A 10,017-nucleotide genomic window follows, 5' to 3' on the forward strand; every position below is an offset into this window, starting at 1 on the left:
GAAGGAATGTGATTGTCAGTCAATTACAAAGTCGCTTTAATGAAAAGAAACTGGAAGAACCACAACTCATGGGTTGTCAACATCATGTTCTTGATCAAGTCATTCGTGCAGTAATGGATGAAGAACTTGGAGGAAACAACATGTCGCCCGATATTGAATAGCCGTTTATCCCGGAACTTGTAAAGACTATAAACAGCTCAGGATGTCAAGAATGGTAAAAAAGTGATTACTTAAACAGCAGGATGGCATGATGATATGAAATTTCTGTTTCATTTAACTTGGGTATTTTGCTTTTGATTAAACATCTTAAGTACTTACAAAAGTAAAGTTTCAGAAAATACCTAAACCATATAATGCAACATGGATTTCCTGAGCAAAATTAGCTCTTTTGCCATGAATTTTACTACGAGAGAGAAGAGACTCACTACTCTACATTTGTAGATTCATCTCTTACAGGTGAGCAGAACATTGATTTAATGACCAAATGTACAATGTATATGATTATCAAAAGCTATTTAGCAGCTTTTTAATAAATTTCTAGAATAGTAATAAAAAATTGCGAGTTAAAATTTACTTTAGATTTTGCTTTATTCAACTTTGTTTTCACTATAGATTATTGTTTAAATAAAACGAGTTAAATAAAAACGCGTTAAATAATTTATTATACATATCTTATATAGAATTTTTAATTTAATGTAACGCTTCTTATATAATTTATTATTTCAATAAACATTTTCTAAATCAAAACAATATTATAAATATAATATAAAATATCTAACAAAAAAAGTAATTAGGTATTTATATAAATATTGGTTTTTTATTAATATGGTATTTTACTATTTAAAAATTAAAAGTAATCTATTTATATTTTATATAGTATGTATAATATTAACAAGAAATCCCTACACAGTTTATAAAAATAAATATGAATGATTTATTATTAATGAAGATGTAGGATTATTTTAATAAATATGTAGGTTTAATAATAATGTAGGTAATAATAATGTAGGTTTAATAAAATGTAGGTTTATTTTAAAAAATATTAAAATTAGTATATTCTAAAATTTTAGGTTATATTTTTTAAAAATAATCAGATTAACAAACTTCACACAAATAACAATACAGTCGCAGGTCTTCCATTCATAACACTTATTTAAAAATAATCAATAAAAACTATCATAGTAGTTAAAAGGCTAATACAAATGTTTATTTTTTTATTTTTTTACAGGTGTGATGTCTAAGCGAAAAAGTGGACATGAAAAGTTACGTGAGAAAAACATAAAGCTTCTACGAAAATATACCGCAATACCGCAAATTTTATACAAGCAAGACGTGTTTCAAGAGAAAAGAAAACTGTAAAAAAAAAGTAATTTTTTAATGGATTTTTATCGATGAAAGAATATATACTCTTTTTATTTACAAAGCCAAGATGCCACCACGTTCAATCGAGGACATCTTTGATAATCTGAAGTGTGATATAAATACCTTTGAAGATAATTTTCTAAAGAATATTGATGAAATATGCTCGCATCCGAAAGATGTAATTATACTAAATATGAATCTATTATCGGAAAATCTAATTCGAACTCTTCGAGAACGGCTATTTGCTGAAATAGTGGATGCATTTTGTACCGATGAGTTTAACGAGAAAAATGTAACACTAGACCCAGTAAACCCAGTCGAAAAAAACCTTCGTAAAAGGTATAAAACGAATTTATGTCTTGACGATATTTATATATTCTCAATCACGTTATGTGAAAAACAGTTTCACAAAGAAATTATTAAAGTTGTCATCTCAACAAAAAATACCGACCAACCTTCACACGATAAATTTCTAATTTTATCATTAAAAGAGCTGATTCATATTTCAAAGGAAATACAGAAAGAAAACAAAGAAAGAAAAGAAGAGTTTAAAGAAATAAAAGAGGAACTCCAACTATTAAAAGAAAAAATAATATTTCAAAATAAGCTTATTGAAAAATTAAAGATAACAAACAAACATTTGGAATTAGACCCCGTTATCCTTCAGCCGAGTCAAACGCCGAAACTAAAACTCGATTGTTTTGCGCATAGTGAAAATAAAAAAATTATTCCAGATGTTACAAATTGTATAATTCAGCAAACTTTGGATAAAACATTTTCACACGATAAAAATCAACCACAATTATTAAAAACGTATGCAAATGTCGTAGCTCAAATAAAATCAACCGCAAGTACCAATGAAAAAAACAAAAAATTTAAATTCGGATATTATTCTAGCATCACCAAAAACAAACAATGATAAGTTTATTTTAGTTGGTAGAAAAAGTAAGTCAATTCAAAAAACGCAAAATTTGCCTATAATGAAAAAGCATAGGGTTTCAGAGGCCGTTTTTGGCACAAAAATTTCGGAAAACAAAACAATTGCTGGCGAAAGAATTGTTCGTAAATTTGAAATTTTTGTTGGAGGCATAAGCAACCATATTAATGAAGAGCTTTTTAAAATCTATATGGAGACAGAAATAGGAATTACCCCGTTTTCGGTATGTTTAAATAAAGAAAACGAGTATAACAGATCGTATATAGTTACCATAAATAACACAGAAAAAAATAAAGTATTTAACCCTTCTCTATGGGATAACAATATAATAGTCAAACCATTTCGAAAAAAGCGCTTAAGTTCTAACTTAGCCCAAAATCTGGCAAACAACGGCAACCAGGAAAATTTCTATAAACCAAAATGGCTTCCGACAGCGTATTAAAGAAAAATAAATTTCCCATAAAATTATGCACTTTTAATTGTCATGGGCTTAAATCAAACATTGAATACACTGAATCCTTGATAACTTCCCATGATATTACTTTTATATGCGAACATTGGATATCAAAACTTGAACATTCAATAATCAAAAATATTTGCAAAAACACCCACTCTTCGTACTTCCACCAGGCAAATAAACGCGAACAAGGTCGGCCGTTTGGCGGAAATGCGTTTCTGGTTCGGAAACATATGTTTCAAAATGTCATTATTTTATATGAAGATGATCATATTCTTGCTATAAATCTTGTTAAAAATAATACTAGCATTGTTATAATTGGTATTTATCTAACTTCATCGCGGAATAATCGAACATCATTAGATGAATACACAAATCAATTAGATATAATTAAAGGCCTTGTTAATAATTATGAGGGTGTCGGCGAAGTTATTGTATTTGGTGATTTTCAATCTTTTTTTCTCGAAATCTACGATTTACTAGAAAGATCAAGTCCCACAAAAAATAATTACTCCGCGGCTCTATCAGAATTTTTAAAATCGAGTGAATTTGAACTAGTGGGCGTAATTAAAGGTTCAGGCCCTAAGATAACATATCAACATAATACACTACCAAATGCATCATACATTGATCACATAGCTATCTCAAAAAACACTTCTCTTAGGTATTACAACTGTTTTGTTGCCCCCTTTTCACCTCAAAATATGAGTGATCATTTGCCAGTATCAATTGTAATTGAACTCATCGGAAGATCTCTCAAAGAGAATATTCACAAAATGACAGACAAAATTAGCATTCCAAATTATGCTTGGAATAATCAACGTTTTATACAATTATATAATGATTTCTTAAATAATAATATTAAAAGTCTTAGCCTTACAAATAACAATTACGATAAAGAACTTATCAAAATCTATAATTTGATTACAAAAAGTGCATCTGAAGCTCTTCGCCAACACTTATCTGAGAAAAAACAATCATTATATTCGAAATTTTGGTGGACTCCCGAGTTAAATAGGAGTAAAAAAGTTCTTACATTTCATTTTAAGAAATGGCGCGACACGGGTTTTGTAAAAGATTTAAGTTCGCACATTTTTAACCAATACCTATTTGCACGAAAAAATTTCCGAAACGCTGTTAAGAAAGCACAAAACTATAACCTTTACAAAAAATACATAAAAATCGAGATGTTAAAAAATACCAATCCAAAAAACTTCTGGAATACTTTTAGAAATATACAGACTGATGCAAACTCAAAATTATTTACAATAAATAATAAAAAGGACAAGGAGTCAATCACAAGAGAATTCGCCGATAGTTTTGAAAAACGGTTAAACACTAAATCTATAACGCATACCGCGAAGAGTTTTCAAGTTCCACCTTGTACAAAATTTGACTTTGTAATAATATCAGATGAAATTATAAGAACGGCTATCTCTTGCCTAAAATTAAACAAAACCAAAGATGCTTTTGGAATCTCTGCAGAACATTTAAAATATTTGCGTTGTGAAGCCCTAATAGAATGGCTAAAAAAATTCTTCACATTTTCTCTTAATCATGGTCAAACGCCAAAGTCGATGTCTACATCACTTATAATACCACTTGCTAAATCTTATAAAAAATCATTAACTGATCCAAATAACTACCGTGGTATCAGCATCATTCCAATCTTCACAAAACTAATCGAATATATAATCCTAATAATCTGTTCAGATCTAAAAGAAGCTCATCCTCTTCAATTCGGTTTCACCAAAAATAGCTCAACCCTACACGCCGAATTTGTTATTAGTGAAACAATTAAACACTACAACAACAACAACTCACCTGTTTATCTCTGTTCCCTTGATGCTGAAAAAGCTTTTGACAGCTGCAACTGGGACATTCTTTTTGAGAAACTGTACAATAATAAAAAATTACCACTGTATATTGTTAATACAATATCGTCATTATACAGGGAGAGTAGTGCTTCTGTGTCTTATCTAGGTTGCAAATCAACTCCATTCTATCTAACGCAAGGAGTGAGACAGGGATCGATTCTCTCGCCTCATTTGTACAATCTTTACACTCAAAACCTACTAGAAACCTTACAAAATGAAAGTGTCGTAGGAACATCAATAAATGGAAACTACACGGGTGTTGTAGCATATGCTGATGACATTATACTTCTTAGTTCCACCCTCTCTGGCCTACAAAAGCTAATTAATATCTGTAACATTTACACAAAAGAAAATTGCATAAAATTGAATGCTGACAAAACCGAGTTTTTGGTCACCGGAACACATCAAATTAAAAAATGCACGATAACACTCAACCACCAAAAAATAAAACTAGACAATAAACTTACTCATCTTTTATATGGGACACAAAATATTCACCAATTGCCTCACTTAATCGTTTAAACATTGATAACCGAATATCCCATTTCCGGGCAGTAATACAGTCTTTAATTCAAGCTGGAATTCGTTTTGTTCACCCAAACTCTATTGTCCAGTTATATAAAACTTTAGCTGTTCCAACACTAACGTATGGTCTTAAGCTTTGCGACCATAAAGAAATGTTATTGCAAAAGCTTGATATAGTAGGAAGAATTGCACTGAAGTCACTACTAAACGTTTCAAAACATAGTAAAAATTATATACATCCCCTATTTTGTATTGAAGATATATCTATAATTACGCAACAAAATAAGATAAACTTATTTATTCGCCTGTTGAAAAATAAAATGACATTTGATATTCTTAAGTCGCAGTTGAACAACGAATCAGGTCCACGACCTTTTGTAGATAGCGTCAAGGCTCTGTGCAATAGTCATAAATTAAATATAGAGAAACTAATGCAACACAAAGAAAAAATAAAAATTACTGGTTTAAAAAATATAATTCCTGAAACGGATCTTAAAATCTTAAAATGTGCAGTTGAGTTCTGGAACTCAAAAGAACAAAGAACAATCTTTAAGGATGTTCTTGAAAATAAAATTCCTAGATACTAGAGATTTTTTTTTTTTTGAAACTTTTTATTTACCTTACTTGTAATATAGAGTGGGTGTTTAACAAATATATAAATTAAAAAAAAATTAAATAAAGCTTCTACGAGAATATGCTAAAACAACTAAAAATCTACTATCCATGTTTTTTAAACTGAATTCAAATACCCTGCAACACCATGCTGATGCTAAGCCTGTTGATGAGGTTCAATCTCACGTTGCTAAAGAGACCCAAACAAACCTTGATGATGAAGATGGCGTTCATACTGACACTAATGAAATGACCCAACCAATCCTCATTCTAAACATCACAGCTTCTTCAAGCATGGTTGAACCTACTGGTGATAACGAAAAAACTACTACCCGAGTGAATGATTGGTTTAATAAGCCTCACCTGAATGAACTGACAACTTTCTAAAAATATCACCCACATCAGCCTGAAACACGTCACTTTAATTCAAAAATGGTATATTATCGTCCTGAAGATGGTATGCAGCGTATGTTTCTTTCATTTTCAGAAGAAGAAGAGTGCCTGTTTTGCAGTGTTTGTTTGGCACATGGAAATGAGAAGCAGAAACCAAGTTCGTTTGTAACAGGTTTTAACAGTTGGACTCATATTCATCAACGTATTGTGGAACACGAATCGTCAAAGAGACACCAAGAATGTGTCGAGGCTTATCTCCATTTCTCTGCTAATCGAACCATTCTAGATATGGTACAAGGTCAGCAATATAGTCTACGAAAACAGCAAGTTCTACATCGTAGATTGATCGTGGATAGAGTAGTGTCAATTGTCAAAGTGATTGGTAAACGTGGTATGCCATATCGAGGTAAGGCTGGTTGCAAAGCCGTCAATATTTTGGCTAACGACAGAGTGGATCATGGAACATTTCTTGAAATCGTGATTCTTGTTGCGAAGTTCGATGAAATTCTAAAAGTGCATTTGAAGGAAATTATCGACAAAGGCATGCTGAATGATAAACAGGATAAGAGGAATAGAGCTAACAGAAATACTTTCATTTCCAAATCCTGTAAACCAAATTATATTAGGAATCGCTAAATTAATGAAAAGTGCCATTGCTGAAGAAGTACAACAAGCGGGAATATTCTCAGTGCAACTTGACACAACTCAAGATGTAACACAAGCGGATAAATGTGCGATAGTCCTGCGATACGTTACCGACAAAGTTGAGGAGCGACTTATTGGTGTTGTCGATTCACATTCTGGAAAAGGCAGTGATCTGTGCAAATTGATGTCAAATGTTTTGGAACAAAATGGCATTGATATTACTAAATGTGTATCAGATCGTACTGATGGCGCGTCTAATATGGCCGGGGCATACAATGGATTTACTACATTCTTAGAAAAAGCGTCTCCTGGACACATTCACAGATGGTGTTATGCGCATGTTTTAAATCTGGTCGTATGTGACGCCACCAGCAGTAATGAAGCTTCAATGACACTTTTTGGTATACTTCAAAAGGCTGCTATGTTTTTTCGTGAGTCCTACTTGAGAATGGACCTTTGGACTGATCACATGAAAGAAAAAATTTTTTGGACTGATCACATGAAAGAAAAATATGGCCAAAACATTCACAAACGACTAAGTGTTATCGGTGCTACTAGATGGGGGTCCAAACACAATGCCCTTCAAAAGTTTTTTGGTACGTTTCGCGACGGTGAAGGAGCATTATACACAGACGTCGTTCAAGTACTGGAAATAGTAGTCTCTTCCAATAAATTAAGTGTTGAAGCACGCTATGATGCGCAGTGTCTATGAACGTCCTTATTGAAGTATAAGACTGTACTGACGGGATTTGTATATCTAAGAATAATGGAGTCAACCACACCACTGTCCAAATACCTACAGACGTCTGGATTGAATTTCATAACGGCGTTTGAGATGGTTAAGGTAACTATTTCAGAAATTCAGACTCAATCACGCAATTTTGATCAAGTTAAGGTGGCTGCAGACCATTTCATTGATGTGTCCGCAACCATTCTTGACGAGAAAGAATGTGATTGTGTTATACAGACAGATTTGCCAATGGTACGCAAAAGAATAAGAATAGTAATGGCAGGAGAATTAGCAAATGATGATCCACTTACAGATCCTTTAAAAAAGTTTGAAGTAGAGGTCCACAATGGTATTCTAGACACAGTGTTAAGAAGTCTGTCGACTCGGTTTGCATCACACGGTGAACTGTACTCTGATATGAGTTGTTTTGACCCCAACGGATTTTCTGAGTTATTGGAATGTAATATTTCAAAAAAAGCCCTTCAGAAAATCTCATGTCGTATTTCGGCAACAGGTGTGTAAATTTACTTAAAAATATAATTGATTGGTTTCTTGTTAAATTTTATTAGTAATTGCTTAAGTATTTTTGTTTTCCAAATTGGTAAACTTCATTAAATTTTTAATTAGCATTAGATAAGGTTATCTCTTTTGTTCTTTATTTTGAATATTTATAAGATTATCTTTATCTTTTTATATTTTAGGCGAAGAAGCGCAGCTGTTGCTTGAGCTGTTGGACTTTGCAAAGTGGCCAGTTTTAAAAAAAACATTGGAAGAGAGTTACGATTGTTCTGATCAAATCACGATTGATGAGGATGAGGTTGAAAATGAAGATGACGCCACCAACCATAAATGCGGCCCTCTAAAGAAGTGTCGCTCGTGCATTTACTGTTGTTACCATGTGCTTCGAAAATATAATCTTTACGGCAAGAGCTACTGCATGCTGCACAGGGCTTACAAATTCATGCTCACAATTTCAATTACCCAAGTGGCTTGTGAGAGGAGTTTCAGCAAGTTGAAATGTGTCAAAACAAGATTGCGAAGTCAGTTGACAGAAGATCACTTGGACTCACTGTTGATGATGTGCATTGAAAAGGACATATTGAGTAACATAACCAACGATGAAATTATTGATGAACTTGCTAAATCGAGTGGTGAATTAAAAAAGTTACTGTTTTTATGATTTTTAGTTTTTGTGATTTATAATACAAATAATGAATTTATAATACAAATATAACACATGTACTTAAATGACATCTTTATTGATTTTAAACAAGTGTATACAAGTCCTTATTGTTCAATAGTGTTACAAAAGTATTTAAAAGTGAGGGGTTACAAGCAAATACTATTTAAAAAAAAAGGTCACTTGGTGGGCCTTTTTCATGATAGCATTTCCCGGGCCTTTTCAAAAGCCTAATCCACCCCTGTATATATATATATATATATATATATATATATATATATATATATATATATATATATATATATATATATATATATATATATATATATATATATTTATATATATATATATTTATATATATATATATTTATATATATATATATTTATATATATATATTTATATATATATTTATATATATATATATTTATATATATATATATTTATATATATACATTTATATATATATATATATATGTGTGTGTGTGTGTGTGTGTGTGTGTGTGTGTGTGTGTGTGTGTGTGTGTGTGTGTGTGTGTGTGTGTGTGTGTCTATATATATCAGGGTTGCCACCGTTATTTAAGAACAAAACTTTTTCGCTAAAATTTTCCTTTTTTCTCCTAAATTTTGGCTGAAATTTTTCTTTTTTCTGCCTGATTTTTCCCCTTAAATTTTGCTTATTTCCCCCTAATGTTTCCAGCATTCAAACACCCAAATTTAACATTAAAACTTCTCCATCAAACCCAGAGCATTTTTACCTCTAAAAAAACAGATACTATAATCCTCCAATGAGTAATGAACCAATCAATTTGTTTGAAAAATAAAATAAATAATCAAATACTTCAATCAACACATAAAACAATTCTTTGAAAAAAATATAAAAACAACAGCAGAATCCTGTTAACTTGAACTCTGAAGGGGTATATATACCTACATATATATATATATATATATATATATATATATATATATATATATATATATATATATATATATATATATATATATATATATATATATATATATATATATATATATATAAATATATATATATATATATATATATAAATATATATAAATATACAAATATATATATATATATATATATATATATATATATATATATATATATATATATATATATAAATATATATAAATATACAAATATATATAGCCAATTCCATTGTTCAGTGACGCATCATGCGGAGAGATTTTTTTTAATAGAAATTTTTCTATATCTCAAAAATAATTTTTTATTACTCTAAATCAATCTTGAATTAAAATTTTATAATATAAACTAA

General features: G+C 30.6%; 1 protein-coding gene across 1 annotated transcript; it reads left to right on the forward strand.

Annotated features, from left to right (window-relative positions):
- The first annotated feature begins 992 nt into the window (after positions 1–992).
- Positions 993–5,829, forward strand: LOC136088840 (uncharacterized). Its single transcript, XM_065813756.1, has 2 exons — positions 993–1,021; positions 1,229–5,829. Exon 2 carries the CDS (start codon positions 2,720–2,722, stop codon positions 5,153–5,155), a length of 2,436 nt encoding a protein of 811 aa, XP_065669828.1. The 5' UTR covers positions 993–1,021; positions 1,229–2,719; the 3' UTR covers positions 5,156–5,829.
- The last annotated feature ends 4,188 nt before the right edge of the window (positions 5,830–10,017 follow it).

Source organism: Hydra vulgaris, chromosome 12, assembly GCF_038396675.1.
Source record: "Hydra vulgaris chromosome 12, alternate assembly HydraT2T_AEP".
NCBI classification, from domain to species: Eukaryota; Metazoa; Cnidaria; class Hydrozoa; order Anthoathecata; family Hydridae; genus Hydra; species Hydra vulgaris.